This window comes from Lepisosteus oculatus, chromosome 3 (genome assembly GCF_040954835.1).
Source record: "Lepisosteus oculatus isolate fLepOcu1 chromosome 3, fLepOcu1.hap2, whole genome shotgun sequence".
NCBI classification, from domain to species: Eukaryota; Metazoa; Chordata; class Actinopteri; order Semionotiformes; family Lepisosteidae; genus Lepisosteus; species Lepisosteus oculatus.
In genome coordinates, this window is record NC_090698.1 from 58568692 (window position 1) to 58590958 (window position 22267).

Sequence of the window (22267 nt, forward strand, 5' to 3'; positions counted from 1 at the left end):
TGTCTTCTGCAAACTTGGCGTTTCTGTACTGCTTTTCAACTGGGAAGGTGTACTTGTTTAGCCACTGCAGGAGAGGCAGATCAAGAGCAGTCCCTGCGTAGCTGTACTGTGGTGCATGAATATGGGTATCAACCATCCTCGGCATGAAGAACTCCCTGCAAACAGAACTGGGGGAAATCAATATGCTCCATAACCATTGTCTCAGCTAAACGCAAGCAGAATGGATAAGATTGCCTCTGTAAAGATGTTATTGGTTAACAAGTCCACCACTCACTGCAAATGCCAGTAATGGGATAATTTTCTGACAGAAACAAATTTTATAATGATAATCTGAAGTCATCTGAGTCCTGCAGGGCCACTGTATCTGAAGCTTTTCCAGGTCTCTTCAAAGTAAAAGCACTCAAAGTGCCGGGAGAAATCATTTATTGTTAAATTGTTGGAATGAAGCCGATAATGAGCTGATTTAGGGTGATGTGAAATCTACCGACATACTGTACCGGTCCTCAAAGACTATTAATTTAGTTAAACATTTGCATAATGAAGCAAAATGTAACCAAAAAACTTACCCTTGTTTGAGTTGTCTGATGTCCGATAACTGGAATTCCCACGTCTGAGAAAGCTGCTTCACTTTATCAGCCCCCCCAAGGAAGGAAATCTGGAACACAACCAAACATCAGCCTGAAACAGACACAGCTTGCAGCTGCTGTAATAGTCTGGTCCTTTTCACATTTCTGCTTTGGAAAAATGTTCACTAATATATTTATTCTTAAAGTCTCTTAACTGAAAGGTAGCCATGACAAAGGAAAAATAATCATACGATCCACCTTTAGGATGTGAAGGCAGAAGAAAATAATTTTGAAATCCAGCAAAACGTTTTAAAGTACAAACAAGTGGTGCTAAACAAAACAAGAGGCACAAAGGGACAACCTGAGAATTCAGAATTTTTTTTGTTTAATTCTCCCCTCAATTTTAACATTTTGTTCCAATACCAATGAATTAACAGTGTTTGGAACCTTTACTGTACATTACAGCCACACACCACAAAGGGTAAACACTTTTTACTCTGTTGCAGACACAAAAAGCTATTTAAAGCATATGACATATAAAAGTTTGCATTAAAAAATCATGTAATAACAAGTTTGATTAAAATATTAGTATGTCTGTATCAGCACAACGGGCCCTCTTCATACTTCCATAAAAGCATTGTACATTGTACAAACACGCAAAGTCTGAACAAGCAGCTCAATCAAAGGCATCAATGAGCAGGGACTCAGGGCCCACCAGGACCAATCCTGGCCACCACTGGTACAAAAAACGTTTCCTGTTTGATGAATAGCTCACCACAACTTTAGTGTAGGTGTCTTCTGCAAACTTGGCGTTTCTGTACTGCTTTTCAACTGGGAAGGTGTACTTGTTTAGCCACTGCAGGAGAGGCAGATCAAGAGCAGTCCCTGCGTAGCTGTACTGTGGTGCATGAATATGGGTATCAACCATCCTCGGCATGAAGAACTCCCTGCAAACAGAACTGGGGGAAATCAATATGCTCCATAACCATTGTCTCAGCTAAACGCAAGCAGAATGGATAAGATTGCCTCTGTAAAGATGTTATTGGTTAACAAGTCCACCACTCACTGCAAATGCCAGTAATGGGATAATTTTCTGACAGAAACAAATTTTATAATGATAATCTGAAGTCATCTGAGTCCTGCAGGGCCACTGTATCTGAAGCTTTTCCAGGTCTCTTCAAAGTAAAAGCACTCAAAGTGCCGGGAGAAATCATTTATTGTTAAATTGTTGGAATGAAGCCGATAATGAGCTGATTTAGGGTGATGTGAAATCTACCGACATACTGTATCGGTCCTCAAAGACTATTAATTTAGTTAAACATTTGCATAATGAAGCAAAATGTAACCAAAAAACTTACCCTTGTTTGAGTTGTCTGATGTCCGATAACTGGAATTCCCACGTCTCAGAAAGCTGCTTCACTTCATCAGCCCGCCCATGGAAGGAAATCTGGAACACAACCAAACATCAGCCTGAAACAGACACAGCTTGCAGCTGCTGTAATAGTCCGGTCCTTTTCACGTTTCTGCTTTGGAAAAATGTTCACTAATATATTTATTCTTAAAGTCTCTTGACAGTCTAGTCACGACAAAGGACAAAGGAAAAATAATCATACGATCCACCGTTAGGATGTGAAGGCAGAAGAAAAATAATTTTGATATCCAGCAAAACGTTTTAAAGTACAAACAAGTGGTGCTAAACAAAACAAGATGCAAAAATCAGATGCTTTTGTGCTTAAATTCTCTTTTTGTTAAGAAGAAAAGTTGTTACCGTTTTTGAGTTGCTGCTATCACTGACACCACTAGGTAAAGATCCCAAGCACTCTAAGAAATTCAGGTATGTGTTAAATGTGTTCACCTTGGGCAATGTCACAGGAAGTTTAATTCAGTTGTAACTTAAATAGCTATTTGTAAGGGAACATTGTGTTTCATACAATGGACGTTTGTAAGGTAGAAAGCACCAAATCAACAATAGTAAGTAAAATATGAATTCATTACTAAAATATTAGTTGTATGGATATACAATTCTGTTATTTTTCTTCAAGCACAACTCTCAAATTGACATCATCATTGATAAGATGGCTATGTGTTGTATTGAGTTTGACTGAGTTTGAATTTCCTATGTTGAATCGCTTGACAGAATGCTCAATCTAAGATCAAAGATCTAAAAGAATGGGAAAAAAAATGTTAACAAGCAGTTCGACTACAGTTTAAATCCTATGTGGTCTGGGTTTCATTCTGGCACATGAGACATACAAATTCTCAATTCTTTCTCAATACAAACTACACTTGGTGAAGCTATTTGTCTAAGGCTTTTAATACCATAGCTAACTGAATACTTCCGAAAAAGCTTTGTGTTTGTGGTTCAGACATGATTGTCCTTCCATGGTTTCAGTTTTACTTACAAAACCTAGAAGAGAAGGTTCTGTCTAATAATAAATCCTTCCCACTCTGTGCTTGTGCTGTGTGGTGTGCTTTGATCTGGTGAGGCAGTTTGTCTCTTTCCCACCTGATGTCTTAAGTAGTGGGTCAACACTTCAGTGGTTGATAAAATACTGTAGGTCACCAACTATTTGTAAAGAGTTTGGTGATGAAATGCACTGTAATTTCTGCATTTAAATCATGTTACTAAAACATTTTAATAAAACAAAAACATACTAACATGACAGCATAACACGCTGTACCTTTGACGTGTATAAGAATGCACGTCAAAGTTTTAAAAAAAATCAATAGGTATAATGTTATATCATTGGATAACTTCAGTTTACACGCAGGTGGAGCCACCCATAGGAGGAAACAAAACTTTGCTATAATAGCATAACGACTGCAGTATTTTCAGTACTACTCTGTAGGTGACAACATGTTGAGGTCCAACGAATCCCGAGCAGAGAAGGTGTTCAGAGGGACGTTCGTGCACTCTACACAGAATGAAGCGGTACAGATTCTGGAAGACACTGTCTTGGGTGTCGACAAAGAGGGAAAGGTGCGTATTATCATTAATTAAACAAAAAAAAATTAGTAGCATTTCACTGCTTCAGAGATAGATATTGATCAAGAGCATAACCTTCTATTCTTTTTTTTAACGTAACACCGATTACTAAAATTCTTCTTTCATTCAGTTTAAAGTTTAAAATCGATGCACATCAAATGGATAGTACTTCTCGTTATTTTTTAGAATTTACGATTATTTCCACTACACGTGGATACTTTAAGACAGGTTACTGTTTCAGACTCCTACTTCTTTCACTTCTACGTCTACGTCTTTCAAACTACTATACCAAATACGCTATGCCAAGAAAAATTGTTAAGCATTAAAACTGCATCTTATTTTTTTATTTAATTATACAGTCGGTTTCTTCGTGTGATTATTGGGATTCTGTATTTGGCAAAAACTTTTATCTCTTATGAAATATAATTTATGTTTAAAGTTACAGAAAAAAAGAAAATTACAACACAGAAGAGGTATTTTGTTTCAATAATATTTAATGAGATCGTGTAAAAGATGTTCATCAAGGAAAGATCATTTGAGGAATAACCAAGAACTTATACTAGTACACCTGAATACTAATACATGCTTGTTAGAATATACATTCTGCTTTAACTCACTCTACGAAACATATAGTATGTTTGTGTCGTAAAAGAATAAATCAAAGTTGAAGGGGGAAATTGATCTTTTTGCATATTTATTTGTTCTAGGAGAACAACCGAATCTCCTATTTTGTGCAACAATTCAGCAGTCTTTATATCTTCCTCATTTATACTAAATTGCTCAATTATTATGTTAGTCAATTCCTGAAACGCCCGACCTGTTAAACGTAAAAATAGAACTTACCAGTCCTTCATTTTCCATCAGTAGCTCTTTGGGCGCCCTGGTAATTTACATTTTTTAAATGAATAATAATAATGTTGATGGAGTGATATTGTTACTTTGTAAAAATACTGAGATCAAGTATATTTAATAACACTACCTCATTTTATATTGTAACGCAACGGGGGTTCAGGCGGGCGCTTTGCCGTATCTGGTCGGCCCCATCCCGACTGGAGGCTCTAACCCGGGACTTCCACGTCTCTCTGCAGCGACCTAGCCCCATGAGCTAAAGAGAGATCTCTCCACAGCCCAGTAGCTGTGGTCCTGCTATCACAGGGAAGGGCGGTGACGTCACCCGCTCTGGTACGCCGGCTCTTACACACACTGCTTGTCGGCCGTAAGCGTTACACTCTCCCCCGCTTAAATCGCCGTCCCCGGCGAAGGGCTATCCCATCCCACTCTGACACCAATGTAACGCAACGGGGGTTTAGGCGGGCGCCCTTGCCGCATCTGGTCGGCCCCATCCCGACTGGAGGCTCGAACCCGGGACTTCCGCGTCTCTCTGCAGCGACCTAGCCCCGTGAGCTAAAGAGAGATCTCTCTACAGCCCAGTAGCTGTGGTCCTGCTATCACAGGGAAGGGCGGTGACGTCACCCGCTCTGGTACGCCGGCTCTTACACAGTGCCTGTCGGCCGTAAGCGTTACAATATTATTTGTGTTGAGTTCATCATTAAAAATCTTAACCATTTTTAGACACGATTTTAATTAAAGATAGGATAGGGAAGGACATAACCATACTCTGCTTGAGTAATGAATATTGTCTTGTTGCTATTGGCATGACAGGAGGCAGCATTTATGGAAATGTTAATAACAATGATCAGCATGCTTGGAGGGCATACAAAGGTAACACTGACAGTCAAAACATGAATTTGCCATCATCTGTAGGTTAGAGAACATTGGGTGACAGCAGAGAGAGTGATGGAGTGGTTTGTTCACAAGTCAATGCTGCTGTGCTCTTGATAAACCCGATGAAATGCAATGGGTGTGGAGACATCATGTAAGCATTACGGAGTCTTTGTTCTAGCAGTGGAAGTGAGGTGCTCAGAGGAATTTACTTTAAAACAAGGTTGCACCTAGTGCAGATTGAGGGCAGCCTTACTGTTCAGCCATATGTTAAAAAATCATTGAGGCTACAGATTTTCCAGCAGGATGATGCAAGATCTGTTGGGTGCTAGGATTGGAAAGACATGACTTCAAGAAAACCACGTTGAGCTCTTGCTGTGGTCGACATGTTCTTACAAGCTGAGTCCCAGAGAACGTCTCCGGGACAGACCGACCAAGGCCGTCCACAAGAGACTCTCAGAAGCAGCTAACATTTGCAGCTGGCTGCACCTGATGGCACATCCCACAGCAGTCTGTCAGGAGGCTGACCAGGTGCTTGAGTGAATGCTGCCTGTGTTAATACACATGGAGGCCATACCTGATACTAACTTCGTAATGTTTCCATTTTGACGGAGTATTTTAATCCCAATAAAAAAACATGACTCTCTGAGCTATACACATTACATTTATATATTTTGATATACTTACACATCTGCTATAGCTTTGTTCATATTTTGTTGTAAATCAGTTGGATTTAAATATTTGATTAAGCCCATTAGGTGTGTTTTTCTGTTTTTGCAACAGCTTGACCCAAATGAGAAACATTTTAAGGTGGTTCCACATAAAGACAGTTAAGAATTATATAGACAACTTTTACAACATATAAACATACTTTTCTCAAAACAACTGAATGAGAAGCAGGATATGAATTATTCTTGTGGATATGGGGTTAAATGTATTAATTCACCTTATGCCTGAATACATTTGTGTAAAAATAAGTATGCAGCAGGAATGTATAATATTTCTTTCCTTAGCAACTAAGTGCACACAGCAAATTACTTGCTATTGCTAGTTTGGACTGGAGAATAAGACTAAACCACACCTTTTCTGGTCTGATCTCAAATCAGAGTACTCATTAATCCTTTCTAATCCTCTGAATATTCTATTTCCAAACCAGCATTACCATTAAAACATGTACATAGAGAGGTTGTATATTTTGTACACATTTGAAAGGTAATGATTTGGGAATTGTGTAACTGCTGTCATTTATATTTACCGTTATAAGTAGCTGCTTAAAACACTTGTGTTGTTAAGGTTAAATTGCTCTGTGTTATGATCATTGTTTTGTGTTCTATTTGAAGTTTCCCATGATCTCTAGAGAGGACATAGTTCGAATGGAGAGGAGACATGCAGAAAAGGGAGCAACATATATACAATATATTTCCGAATGACAATGCATGCAATAAAATACTAATGTTTCTTGAAATATAGTTGACCTATATTTGCAATATACTATCAGTAGCAACATTATATGATTATTTTGTGACTTTTATGAAAACTGTTAAATAGCCATTAAATTATGAATGATACATTTTTCCAGACAATGCATTACATAAAATATTAAAAATACCTCGGCAGATGTGTGAGTATATAAAAATATATTCGAATTATAAATGTAATGTGTATCAGGCGGTGTATGTTCATTCAGTTTGAGTGATTAGGACCTTTACCTAGGGGTGTCAGTGATAGCAGCAACTCAAAAACGGTAACAACTTTTCTTCTTAACAAAAAGAGAATTAAAGCACAAAAGCATCTGACAATAGTAGTGTCACTGTTAAAGGACAAATTCCCCCCAAAAGAAAGAAAATCTTGTTTGTACAATGCTTTTATGGAAGTATGAAGAGGGCCCGTTGTGCTGATACAGACATACTAATATTTTAAGCAAACTTGTTATTATATGATTTTTTAATGCAAACTTTTATATGTCATATGCTTTAAATAGCTTTTTGTGTCTGCAACAGAGTAAAAAGTGTTTACCCTTTGTGGTGTGTGGCTGTAATGTACAGTAAAGGTTCCAAACACTGTTAATTCATTGGTATTGGAACAAAATGTTAAAATTGAGGGGAGAATTAAACAAATACATTCTGAATTCTCAGGTTGTCCCTTTGTGCCTCTTGTTTTGTTTAGCACCACTTGTTTGTACTTTAAAACGTTTTGCTGGATTTCAAAATTATTTTCTTCTGCCTTCACATCCTAACGGTGGATCGTATGATTATTTTTCTTTTGTCATGGCTACCTTTCAGTTAAGAGACTTTAAGAATAAATATATTAGTGAACATTTTCCAAAGCAGAAACGTGAAAAGGACCGGACTATTACAGCAGCTGCAAGCTGTGTCTGTTTCAGGCTGATGTTTGGTTGTGTTCCAGATTTCCTTCCATGGGCGGGCTGATGAAGTGAAGCAGCTTTCTGAGACGTGGGAATTCCAGTTATCGGACATCAGACAACTCAAACAAGGGTAAGTTTTTTGGTTAAATTTTGCTTCGTTATGCAAATATTTAACTAAATTAATAGTCTTTGAGGACCGGTACAGTATGTCGGTAGATTTCACATCACCCTAAATTAGCTCATTATCGGCTTCATTCCAACAATTTAACAATAAATGATTTCTCCCGGCACTTTGAGTGCTTTTACTTTGAAGAGACCTGGAAAAGCTTCAGATACAGTGGCCCTGCAGGACTCAGATGACTTCAGATTATCATTATAAAATTTGTTTCTGTCAGAAAATTATCCCATTACTGGCATTTGCAGTGAGTGGTGGACTTGTTAACCAATAACATCTTTACAGAGGCGATCTTATCCATTCTGCTTGCGTTTAGCTGACACAATGGTTATGGAGCATATTGATTTCCCCCAGTTCTGTTTTGCAGGGAGTTCTTCATGCCCGGGATGGTCGATACCCATATTCATGCACCACAGTACAGCTACGCAGGGACTGCTCTTGATCTGCCTCTCCTGCAGTGGCTAAACAAGTACACCTTCCCAGTTGAAAAGCAGTACAGAAATGCCAAGTTTGCAGAAGACACTTACACTAAAGTTGTGGTGAGCTATGCATCAAACAGGAAACATTTTTTTGTACCAGTGGTGGCCAGGATTGGTCCTGGTGGGCCCTGAGTCCCTGCTCATTGATGCCTTTGATTGAGCTGCTTGTTCAGACTTTGCGTGTTTGTTTATTCAGCCCTTAGTTTAAAAAACATAGCACATAAAGCCTATTTCCAGTTTGTTAGTGTAGTACGTCATGCAGTCTGGTTAAACTGGCTTGTTAAGATTTTGCATTTCTGTCTAAACAGCTCTTAACAAGTGCTTTAAGATGAACAGACAGAGGTGGGAATGACAGTGTGTCAAACACTCCCACATTTTTTTTCTTCTGCACACCTGAACAGAAGGGAGTTCTGAAACTCACAAATTGTTAAAAATATGAGGTCAAAGATATTTTGTGGGTTTCAAAAAGAACTGGATCACTTTAGGTTTTATATAGCTCATTTGTGTGCTATATGCCTGCGTCTTACTGACAGCTTGGGTAGCAAAATCAGTATGCCAGTGAAAAAGTTTTAATTGTGATTATATTTATGTGTTGTAATGTAACACAAATACTACCAGCAAGAGGAAAAGCATGTCTATGTTTTGTGTTTGTAGAATAGATCACGGATTACCCTAGTATCCTAAATTTAGTTCTGTGGAAATATTTGATTTTGATTTCTGGCAGTCAGTGTCCTTAGTATGTTTTTCTGTCTTTCAGGAGACTCAAGACACATACATGAAGTTAGGAGCACTCTTGTGACTCAGTCATATTCCTGTTTTATTTCTAATTAAAAGACTGCCCTTTAAAAATAATTGATCAATTTGAATATACGTATTTAGCGCAGCTAATATTACAGGCAAAATATGATTTTTTTTTGTCTGTGGTAAAGTATGATGAAAAAAGAGCAAGAACCAACACTAAGTTTTGGCAGATTTAAGCTTTGATTCATTTGGTTAATATTGTAATAGCTGCTTACCTGATGGGAACTAAGAAAGATTTGCTTATGACTCCTAGGTTTTTTCAAATAATGTGTTTTAAATAAAGGCATTTCTAGATTTTTAAAATTAAATTAAAAGGACTAGTAGAAGATTGGTATATAACCTGATTAATATGTAATGTTCCAGAAAAGAACCCTGAAAAATGGCACAACTACTGCTTGTTACTTTGCAACCATTCACACTGATACATCTTTGCTGCTTGGAGAAATTGCAGGTAAGTTATAATTCTCTATGATGCTTATAAATTTCCTTGAAAATCATCATATCTTGTTTAATAGCTGATATTTGTTATATTAAATAAAAACATTAAAGATAATGGACAAATATTTGATGAATTTTAGTAGAAATATTTAAAAAAACACACAAGCTGAGTGCATTTATTAAACTCAGTGGTTATTATTTTTCCTGTGGAAGAACTGTGGATAAATTGGCTGCTATATCATTTTGTAGGCATATTCTGGAAATTAATTTCAACCTAGTTAACCAGAAAAGTAGTTTCATTTTTACATTTTTGTTTTTAATGTCTTTACAAGAAGTAGGATTTGCTTTTATTTTTGCAGAAATTAACAAATACGTGTGTTGCATACAGGCATACTGCTAAATAGTTTGTGGGAAAGCACAATTAATGTATTGGAGTATAAACTGTACCTGTTCTGGGCACAAAAATGAATAATCTCAATATACATGTCTTATAATAAGGTTAGGTTGTGCTGTGACAGTGTTGTTGTGAATTAACAGGAACATTCAATACAGAAGTAATGTTTAATGTTCAGTGAAAGTGTCACAGCTTTTTAGGCAAAATGATGTATGTTGTTTTTTTTTGTTTTTTAGATAGGTTTGGGCAGAGAGCTCTGGTGGGTAAAGTCTGTATGGACAGGAATGAAGCGGTGATTGACTACAAAGAGAGCACAAAAGAGTCTGTGGAGGAAACTAAACGGTAGGTGGGTTTATGCAATTGTTTTCTTGTGTCTTTTGTCGAGGGCGAGGTTGTAGTTGTTTGCTGTTGAGGATGTGAGAATGTTACAAAAAGTCAATTTTAGCAACTGAAAAGTGTTCTGGTTCAGCTCCTGGGGTTGGAAACCTTAAATGTGTGAGTCCCCATTTGTCACTTAATTCATCTATAACCTGGATTCTCATCCTAATCTAACAATCTATTCTTAACATCCCATCCTGTCAGCTGTCAAAGACAAGGTTCTCCAAACCCTTTTACATTATGCTAGTGGAATTAATCTTACAAAGTTTTACAATGCTTCATGCATACATTTAAGATCTGCTTTCTCACGGATTTGGCTTCTGTGTGATCACACAGCTAGATTTTATCTGAAGCAGTGCAATATAGGTGCTACTACACTGTGGGTGTACAGAACTAAGTACCAACCAAAATGCATATCAGCAACAGTCATAGTGAAACTTATAGACCATGCAGCTTAAAACAGCCAAATTAACAAAAGGGGGCAGAACAGTGTCCTCTCATGTGCCTCTTTAATTATTTCTTCTGCTTTTTGTTTTTTTTTCTCTGTAAATTGTCATAGTAACTTACTAGTAACTTAGTAAATTGTTATGTTAACTTTTAGTCTTGAGCTTCACTTTTAATTGAATGTCATATTCTAAAATATTATCAATTATTCACTTGCTCGCATCAAATCAAAAGTTTATTAAAAATGCTATTTTTAACTAAGGATTGAAATTTCATGGTTTAAATGTCATTAATTGAAGCAGATGTCAAAGACAAACTACATGCTGTAGTTCACTTTAAAACAACAGTCCATAATTTGCCATTCTAAATACTTGTAATTATAGCCTATGCAGAAATTTCCCAACCTTCTATTTTAATAAAGGGTTGAGCCAGTAGATTGCAGTGTATGTTTATCACAAAAGACTAAAGTATTAAGGTGGGATTAGATTGCAAAAACTTAAAGCCCTATTAAAAACATAGGATCCTATGGATCCTATGTCTATAGGATCATCAATTTCCCTTCGGGATCAATAAAGTCTTATCTATCTATATTCAAAAGACATAGGCAAGGCCAGTGGTGGTTTTTGTGCCCAAGTGTTTTGAAAAAGGATTGATACGACTTAGTACAAGTTGATTTTTTCCAATAGTAGCACATCACTATTGTGTTGTAAAACCTTGTTGTTTATAATTTGCAGGTTTATTTATGAGCTTTTAAAAAGGAAGGTAAGTGATTTTAATGAAAGATTACAGTAAAACTTTAAAAAGAAGCTCTTGGCTCTTTGATGGGTGTAACATGTTTCAAGAAGTACAGTAGTGTCAAAATGCTATGGTTTGAAGTGATTCCAAAATGTGCAGTTTTTATTTTGTTACACATTACCTCACATTTTCGAACACCATATAAGACTTGTAGAGAATGTGCTTTATGTCACAAAAGTAAAATAGGATCATAAGATATTTGTAAATTGTCTTAAATCCTTTAATTTTTACAAATGAATTCAAAGATACCTAAGGTAATATAGCAAACTCATGTCAAATGTTCTCCTGTTGAAGTATCCACAGGTAAAGCCCATCATCACTCCACGCTTTGCACCTTCATGTTCTGAAGAACTCCTGCACAGTCTGGGTCAGATAGCAAAGAGCAATGACTTGCACATTCAGGTACGATTTTCATCACAGACATTGCCAAAGAATTATAGTGAATTCACAAAGGCATGTCAAATGTCAAATGAGGTCAACTGTTTTTGGCAATTATCAGTTGGCATAGTTTTGATGTGTATATTAACTAGAATTTTGTTGTGTAAATGTTCTCTTCCTCTGATTGTGTTGATCAAATGCCCTAACCCCAGCCCCAACTTAAGTAAGGTGGTGTGAGGGGTCAGAACAACAATGACTTAAGAACTACAGTGAAGTACAGAAAACCTGCAAAGATACACACACTGGAAAATGCAACTTCCATCTAACGCCGTGAGGCTCTCTACATTTCCATGTTCCAGAGTTCACACCCATGTGAGAATGTGCCCTCAAGCCCTTCACCAGTTATATCATTCATTTACTTACCACACCCCAGTGTGTCTGTTTACAGTAATAGAGGCGTTTAACACCCTCTACTGACAACTTATTCATAGTAATTCCTCAATGGAAAAACATATCCCTGCATGTTGAATGTGGAATATCATTTTGTATGTTGTTTTCTTATAAAAGAGAAAAGACTTTTCATTTTCATATTCTCTTTTTTTGTAGAGTCACATTAGTGAAAACAGAGAAGAGGTGGCACTGGTAAAAAATATGTTTCCTGCCTGCAGCTCGTACACAGATGTGTACAGGGAGTACAACCTTCTGACGAGCAAAGTGAGCAGCCAGAAGTGTCTCTTTTACTGTTCAGCCTTTCCCCACACTGATTTTAAGATGAATCATTATGCAATTAGTTATTCAGTACATTCAGCATGCAGATAGAATGTCGTTCTCCCTACATGACAGCAATTTAATTAATTAGAAAATGTTAAATTGGTGTCAAAACTGTGAGGAGATTGTCTAAAAGTAAGAAACTGTTCTTACTTTTAGACAATACCTAGAGACAGCTGGAGCCAGGAGAGTGTCTGCTACCAGTGATGACAGACTAGATCTCCAGAACCACCTATTATAGGTTAGAGGATTAAGCTACATTATTGAGGAAAGACAACAGACCATGTCCTCCAATTTGTATACTTTTTGTTTTTCTTATTACCCCTACTTGGATCATTTTCAGTGTGCTAGAAGTTTTAGATCACGTCTGCAGCAATCATGAATTACCTTTTACAATCATGCTTTGCTATGTGGTACAACCTAATGTGTAGAAAGCAAGACTTTGAATTATAAATAATTATTATTATCTGGCATCCACAGCACACTCAAATACAGAAAAAATATTACCAACAGATGTTGTGTAATTTACATCACTTTTGCAGCATTAAAAACATCCATAACAATATCAATATTTAAAATTATGTTAACCATAAGAAACCCACATTCATAGTAATAGACAAATAGTACTTCCACTAATAAAATTCTATAATGTGTATTACTGGTCCCAGCATATCAAATATTAGATGTATACATAATATTGCTTACTTTTTAATTAACTCAATTTCTTATTGATTCTCATGGTAGAATACTGGATTATTACTCATGTGATGACCTGGGTAAGACTGGAACTTAGGGACATAGTATAATGATGTCCATTGTCTTAAATTGTATGAAGTTACAGTTTTGACAGAGGCAACAGTTCTTAAAGGTGAAATCAGGTGCAGTGAGTAACTGTTTCATTAACTTTAAACAGCAAGAATGCTGCCTTTTTATGAGACTCTTTCTGTACTCTGAGCTGGGCACCTTAACCAGACTGCTCCATAACCAACGCATCAGTGTAAATAAGCCACTTCGGATAAAACCATTATCAAGACAAAAATTGTAAGGAATTTCCTGTACTTCCTCTTGTACAACTAGAGGTTCCAAGTGAAAACTAAATACAAGTTTATTTCTGCAGACAGTGATGGCACATGGCTGTCATCTCACTGATAAGGAGCTTGAGATGTTTAAAACCAGTGGCGCTGCAATTTCTCACTGTCCCAATTCCAATATCTCGTGAGTATCAGAAAATGCTGTGGTAAATTGCTTTTGTTTGATTATTTGAGAGTCAAGCAGATTGACACACACAAACTATGTTATGAAATGTTTTGGCACAAGTGGTCCAGTTTTGTTACGTGCAGCATAAAGGATGTGTATGGTATCCCACAACTCATTATAGCCATTATATTTTCCAGCCATGCAGCATAAGAGCAGGCAGTGTTGCAATTTACGCTAATTGTTATTACAGCTCTCGTTTACCTATTGAGATTTAAGACTTCCCAAACTCCTCTATGAGTAACATTATAAAGAGCACAATGTTGTGGAACATCCCAAAGTGGACATGCCTGGCAGCCCCTGTTGTACAAGGGCTGTAGTGTAGAAACAAATCACGTACTTGTCCTGAAAGCCATCACAAACGAGGTCAAAGAAAGGTATGTAAATGAGCCAGTGTGTGTACTATGTGTAGGAAATGATTGCATTTACATGTTATAGCACAGCTGATGATCATGTGTGTGAGTGCACAGAAATAGGTACAAAGCAATAAAGTAATAATTAAGGGGGAGGGAGGAGTGATGAGTCCTGCTATTGTGCTTCCAGTAGTAAAGTCTAGGTGTCACGACAGCCTAGAGAATATTCCCCTCTATAATTCACTGGCCTTGCCAGTTTAGTATGAAGGTGTATTGGTTTGGGTGTGTTCCTCACTCTAAAACACTGTGACTGTGAATGTTTTGGAAAACAGCACACTTCACATCATAAACATCCATGGGACAATGGAGTTTAATGAGTAGTGCACTGTTTTCCAAAATGACACAATCCATACTGGCAGTACAGAAATCTGCACTTAACGGGAAAAATCTAAATTACTTAACATGACCGATGAAACTATCTCCTACATGAATAATATAAAATATTGGGGAAAAAAGAGAAAATGAATAGAAGATCCCTATACACGGAACAAATGGATCAAAATAATTTGTTCCCCAGTGGATCTCTTGTCCACCTTTTCAGTCCCTTTTGAATTTTAATGTAGACTCTAAACAAAGCAGTCTTAATCCATCTCTCCATTATCAGAAACCTGCTCATCCTGGCGAGAATATTAGTAAGACTGCAAGAGTCCATCTTGGACGTTCAGTGTGGAACTGTGTGAATGGGATTATGAACACATGACTGCTTTCCCTCTGGACAGGACACCAGCCCATCACAGGGGCAGAGAAAGAAAAACAATTTCGAACAGCCACTCAAACACTCTGTTACCATTATCACTACCACCTCCCTTCTCTGTGGTCAATCAATCTACAGACACAATTGCCTAATCAGGCTGACTGCCACTCTTGCAGTTTGATAAACCAAACAGAAATACAGATCCAAATTATTCCAGCTAATAATTTCTCCAGACTTTGTGGTGATATCAGAGAGGACATCAACTGACCAAAATCTCGGGAGAAGAAAGTCTCACATTATCCAATTGTGAATCTAAGGTGACTTCATCCAAGGTTAAAGAGATATTTACTGTGAATAGGTTAAAATATAATCAATTCCTGTTATACACTCATTAACAAAACCACATATTTCAAGGAATATTTCAGTTTGGAATGCACAGAATATCTCAAAACATGATCATTTCAGACAAAACTTTTACCACACGTACAGAAAACACATATGCAGATACACAGATGTTGTAAACATCTACAGTAGACAGCAGGCACTGTAGATCGATGAAGACGGATTTTCTTAAAAATAAACATAGAGACCAAAACAGGAATCAGGTCAGTCTTCAAAACTGAAAATAAAAATGAAATGCACCATTCTGTTTAAATGGTGTGGTGGGCACACCGGGCAGGTAATTGACTGATATTCCTTGGCTCTTGAGCAGCCTGTTAAACCAACCTGAGTGGTCACTATATTATTCACTAATACGTTACATGTGTTTAGGCTCAGGTATTTAGGAATCCAGTGATCTTTATATGTTATGTTAACAATAACCTCCCGACTCGCGGTTGTTTTGCAGGCTTTGCAGTGGGATGTTAGATGTCCGTCGAGTTCTGAAACATAATGTGAAACTGGGACTAGGCACAGGTAAAAAAGGCGCTATTCATTTATGGAAATGCATAATTCAAGATGCCGAAAAAAAACATTCCTGGAAAAGAGCAAAGTATAATCCTTGCTGGCAAAACCTGTAATGTATTACACAACTTTATCTTCAGCAATTAACTAGTAAAACGTCAGATAATGTGATGAATGCCTAAACCCTGCAGATCTGCCTTGTTTCTCTGATTTAGCTGAAGATAATTTATCCAGTATCTGCTATAGTCTTTATCTGTTGCATGCAATGTGAAAATAATATGATTACAAATGTTTTTTATAGATGTTGCTGGTGGTTACTCACCCTCAATGCTTGACGCTATCAGAAGAGCTCTTGATACATCCAAAGCACTCAAGATCCAAAACCCTGGATATGAAACTGTCTCCTACAAGGAATTCTTCAGGCTGTCTACTCTAGGGGGAAGTCAAGGTGGGCATGAGGGACAGTGCAATACTGGAAGACTGCATTTGTGTTACTGATGCTGCTGACACTTACACTATTGTTAGTGTGGTGTGCTACCGTATGTAAGAACCTTTAACCACATATGTTTAACACACTGGTATATAAGGTTTTCAGCTTAACTCATTAATAGGGTCGCAGTTTATTTTTTCCAGCAAAGTACCCTGAAGGCTTTATACATTTCATTATAAGAAAAGAATGACGCTAACATGTTACTACATGAGCATTTAACAACAGAAAAAAAACCTATGCTGAGCATGGCAGTCAGACATCACAATCATGAACAAACACTTTAATGAGTATTATTTATATATAGTTCAGGTAGGTAGCTGCGTCAGCATGCAAAGGCTACAAAGGAACAAGTGATAGGTTTATTCCATGCTGAAAAAAAGAAGAAAGAGAACACAACATTTAGGCCGTGGAGCCCTCTTCAGGTGACACCTGAAGAAGGCTCCACGGCTGAAACATTGTGTTCTCTTTCTTCTTTCTTTCAGCATGGAATTAACCTATTTCTTGTTCCTTATTTATATATACAGTGCTTCACTGGGGTATAGTTGTCATTAACACTTTTCTGGGCTTCAGGGGTGGTTCAGACTTTAAATAATAAAATCTTTGCTCTTGTGGAGGGTAATTAATGAAAATACTTTGATGCTTATTCTTTTATGTTTTGGACTAGATTCGATACAACCCTTTACTGTGTGACCCCACCATGTTGTTTAAGTATTCACCACTCTTTTAAGAAACAGGTAGAAATGATAATCGGATCAGTCGTCTGCGAGTAGCAACACGAGCTGGATGGAACACATGACCTCTTCTCTTCTTTCGTATTATTTCCTGATGAGCTCTTATAGCAACTCACTCCTGAAAAAATATATATTTTAATATGTAGCTTTTTTAATATAATAATATACCTTGAAGAATCTACCTAAACCAGATGATCTTGATCCTTAGATTTAAAGAATAATGTTTTCACAGCCTTGTCTTTGGATGACACAATTGGAAATTTTGAAGTGGGCAAGGATTTTGATGCTGTTCTAATCAGCCCATCAGTTCCAGACAGTCCTTTTGATGTTTTTGAAAGTGACACAACAGAGGTATTTATGAATTTCTTCATGAGATCAATACTTTTGATGACAATTTTATAACCTAAAAAAAGTAATCAGATTTCGGAGTTGTTTTGTGAAGTATAAATCAGAAAAGCTGAAGATGAGAGGTGGCCATAAATACTTTATAACAGAAGTCTGGAAGGAAATTAAGATCCTAATCTTACCTTGTCTGCTTTCTTATGTATATATCATGCCTTCTGAACTTACCTTGTAGCATTCCTCTCACACCCTTCCACCACCCAATCTTCACCCCTGTAGCAGCTCCCTGGCTCATTCCTCACAAAAGTGAGGTGGAGGTTGGTCAGCCTCATCCTTGCACTCAGGGTGCTGTTTCCCCCACTAGGCAAGTTAAGCCAAATAACGTTAAATCCATTCATCACAATCGCATACATTAGGATCTAAGTGAACTACTGGAATGGATGCTTTTAAACATTAAAAATCTTTTCCCTATTGTTACAAAACTAACTTACTATGACATGTCATGTCTTTTCAGAACATTCTGGAAAAGTTCCTGAATTTAGGTAAGCAATAAATGTAATAGTAGGTAGATGATAAATGACTTAATTGAACCATGACTTGTCATAACAAAACCCGAAAAACAAATGAAAAACCTACACATTGAATATTAGGTAATAACATGCAACATCAACTGAATATAAAAACGATGTGGATGATTCATGGCAATACAATCTGATGTATACAGTGTGCATTCCTGTAAGTTAAAAGACAGAAGGAAATGAAGATCGACACACATTCCTGTCCTGACATATTTTCATTTAATTGTTCTCAGCTGCATGAATGTGGAAAATCTTTTGTAAAGTAATGAAAAGTTAAAAAAATACTTAACTGAAGAATGGTGTAAATATAATATTTACATCTTCCTTTTCAGGTGATGACAGAAATATCGTGGAAGTTTATGTGGCCGGAAACAGAGTGGTTCCTTTTGAAAAGTCTGCTTGAGTTACTGCCTTCTCTATAAAGTATTCTCTTTTTGCTCGGTGTTTCTTTGTATGCAGAAAAACAATTGGTTGGTGATCATCTACCAGAATTTTGTTTTAAGGTAACAGTTCTGAGATATAACAGGTATATTGGTATAGGTCTTAAGTAACTTTCGAATGCTTATAACAAGGTTATATTTTAAATACAGTTAATGTCTAGAATGGCTAACAACTGCATTGTAGGGTATGGATTTGCTTAACATTGCATTTTAATATTGTATAAGAAATACAGTGTATTACTGAAATATTTCTATTTTATCTGCCAGCTAATCTCTCATTTAGAATATTTTGGACTGTTACGGTGACTTTATGAAGGATCACCACTTATCTTTGTTAGCTATTCCTATAGTGTGTAAGAAACATTAACTATGTTGATTTATTAAGTCCCAAAGTTCAAGTTGAAAAGTAAGCTGTTAAAATTGCTGTTGGTGTCCCATCCAGGGTATAGTCCTGCCTTGTGCCGTTTTTTCCAGTTTACAGTATATTCTGGGCTGAAACTGCCCTACTGAGGATTAAGTATTTATGACATTTGAAGAGTTGTGCTATGTTTAAAAAAGTTAAGTACTTGAAGAAAAGAGAAATTGCACTGCATTGGTCTTTAGCTTATGCAGTATTAGATCATCACAGCATCTTTGGTGATTTACATTACAAGATACTAGATGTTTATTTATTGATTTTCTCTAGTGTTTTTTCGAGATGTAGCTGTATCACGATAGTATAAAAAATAGCACTCCTTATTTTATATAGTACAATGCTATAAAAAGTGCAAAATCACACAAAAGACAAACCTAGTTTGCTTCAAGCGCTACCTTTCAGTATTGTCTCTATGAATGCAGCCAGGCAACTGAAGACCTTGCCACCTCAAAAACAAATACTCTTCCGAACTCTTTTCACGACACACGAGGCAAGTCTGTCAGTCATCATCAGTCAGTCACCTCCATGTCCTCCTCTTCTTGTGATGTAGCGCATCTCGGAGACTCTGCTCTCTTCCTCAACAACAGAACTTGGTGGCCCCAGGAAACCTCCTAGTTATTAAAGGTCTTCTCTAATTGGTTTGGAGGCTGAGGGAATGTGCAGTCTGGCACCCTCTTAGAAAGGATAAGTAGAGTCTTTGTTTCCTTCCACTTGATGTCTGTTCTTCTCCACTGACATATACTGTATCTGAAAAGGTTTTTTGGAGGTTTTGTCATTATTTTGGCAGAAAGGATTTTAAAGTGACACAATGTTCTTCACAACAACACCTTTAAAATAAAATATGAAGATGGAGTGACTTACTTCACAGCAGTGTATTTCAATTCATATCCATACCTTGCAAGTGTCACCACCACTTCAGAACTGGCAAGGCTTTAAATTTCAAGCACATGGAATAGTAAAACTTAGCTAAGAGAGTCCTCTCGTGTAAACATGTGTCCACAGACTTAGCACTAGGTCAACATAGTAACTGGTGAGGTCATTCACCTGCTGTAGGCCTTGGTTAAATAAAAAAAAATGCTGAATTGAGTGGTGATTCCAAAAGCGATATTCTGTGCTCAATAATAGACTGTATGAATGAGAATTACTAATGCCATCTATGCTGAATATTAACATATTGATAAAAAAGTAGCATTGCAAACTATTTCACTAGTGTAGCTAGGGATCCATTCCAGTGTTAGGTCCAGGCTGCGCATAAGAAACCAGATAATTATTAGGTTATGGTGAATTTTAGAATTCCCTGATGAGATAAATATTATCTCCCACAAATACTTGTGAAATGGTCAATGCCTTGTAGACTTCAAGTGTGTGTCAGGGCACAAGGTCATTGCAATATCAGTGACCCCTGAGTGTTTCATGACATTTGCTATGGCATAGCCAATCCATAACAACGCAGACTGTGGTTGTTTCCTGTCATCCTGCTTCATGCATTGATAAACTAAATCTATCGATCTATAAATTTGCCAGATTAACCTTCACAGCCATAAAACAGTTTTCACTCACAAGATTCCATTTTCACTGTTTATTTCCAAAGAGTTTCAAGCTTTCATTAACCATTAAGAAGATTATGTTCAGTATGATAGGCATATAAAAAAAACCTGCTAGTCTAGTGGAAATCTTGAGTTTAACTAAAGTGGTCAAAACGTCCATTGCAGATGTAAGCTTTTAAAGTGCCCTGTGTCAGGACCATATGGAAAAGGATCACTTTTTCCACAGGTGTATGAGACACTTATCCATTCCTAATGTACCCAATGAGCATTTTACAGTAAATAAGGGAATATTCATGATTTCAAACATGTTATAACTATGATTATGTTTGATATTTATATTCTGTAATCCACAGACTGCTAATGTGTGGGTATCAAATCATGAAGCTTCTATATGTTGCAAGCTTTTTTTGTGATAAAACTGTCAAATTGTGTTACAAGTTTCAGTATCAATAAAAAAAAGTGTAGTTTAACTCCAATGGAATGTGCTTGCTGAATTTTGGTCTTTGGAAAATGTTTTAAAATCCCCACCAAATCTTGTGAGGTCCGATGACATGTTAAAACAGAAAATTATACAAGATATGCTTTAAACAACAACAGAAAGCAAAAAAAAAACTGGTTTTCCTAGTTCCTCTAAATTCATAGCAGATAGATCAAATTTCTGCCTACCCACCCTTGGGGAAAATGACTTTATTCTGCACATATTGTCATCATCTAGTGACTTGCTGAAGAGTCATACATAATCTGACACTTATCTTACCATTTGTCATGTTGTCTGGCAGATTCTTTGATTTGTTAAAAAATGCTACACCCTCTTTGTTGCGATAAACAACTGAGCCCTTCACCTCAGTAAACAGCCCCAGTCTTTAAAACAGTCCACAATCCAAAGGTGGGGGGTCCTTATATGCAGATATAAGACTGCAGATACATTTACTTTTTTAGAAGATCATATGTTTCGGGCAGAACGGTGATGCAGCGCTTAGTATTGCTGCCCTGGGTTTAATTTCTGGGATGCTATCTGTGTGGAGTTTGTGTGTGTTTCCTCCGGGTGTTTGCTGTCCCCCTTAGTCCAAAGACATACTGGTAGGTTAATTGGCTTCTTGGAAAATTGGCCCTGGTGTGAGTGTGTGTTTATGTCTGTGCGTGTCCTGCGCGAGACTGGCATCCAGTCCAGGGAGTATCCTGCCTTGCACCTGTTGCTTACCAGGATAGGCTCTGGCTCCCCCCATGAAAACAAGAAATATTACAAACAACAGGAAGCCATTTGGCCCACCTAGCCTGCTTGAATTTCATCTTGGCTCTTTGGAGCCCTATCAAAATAATTGCTTAATTGAACCAGTTTAACAATTTCCCTAAATCCTTTTTTAGATTAGTAGATAGAAAATCTGTAATACTTGTTGGACATTGGGTGACATGGACTAAAGCAGAAGTCACAGTCTGCCTCAGGATTTGTTTTTCTTGCAGGAGTTCCCAATTCTGGGGCTCGGGACGCAACATCTTTGCTGGTTTTTGTTTCCACGTGAGCACTCAGTTAAATAACTGAATGCGTATTAGACTTAATTATACAGTTAATCTGAACTTTTTAATTGTTTAATTGTTCTCAGTTCCTAAGCCTGGAGGCGGTCACCTTCCCACATCTGAATTTCTTAAGTGACTTCAAATCTCCAGTATTTGAGTGAAGAAACCGCAGATTCTAACCAAACAACTTTGTTGGTTTGATTAAGGATTTATTTAGGTAAAGTGCTTAGCAGCAATAAAACTCAGCAGATGTGTG

The 22267-nt window shown here is 37.1% G+C and overlaps 1 protein-coding gene across 1 annotated transcript; it reads left to right on the forward strand.

The window, feature by feature from the left end:
* Nucleotides 1-3250: 3250 nt before the first annotated feature.
* On the forward strand, nt 3251-20977 carry gda (guanine deaminase). The gene is made up of 14 exons (XM_006626977.3): nt 3251-3546; nt 7681-7769; nt 8182-8353; nt 9458-9545; nt 10163-10268; nt 11483-11510; nt 11838-11945; nt 12528-12635; nt 13807-13904; nt 15898-15965; nt 16255-16401; nt 17407-17525; nt 18031-18058; nt 18427-20977. Exons 1-14 carry the CDS (start codon nt 3424-3426, stop codon nt 18495-18497), a joined length of 1353 nt encoding a protein of 450 aa, XP_006627040.3. The 5' UTR covers nt 3251-3423; the 3' UTR covers nt 18498-20977.
* Nucleotides 20978-22267: the final 1290 nt, after the last annotated feature.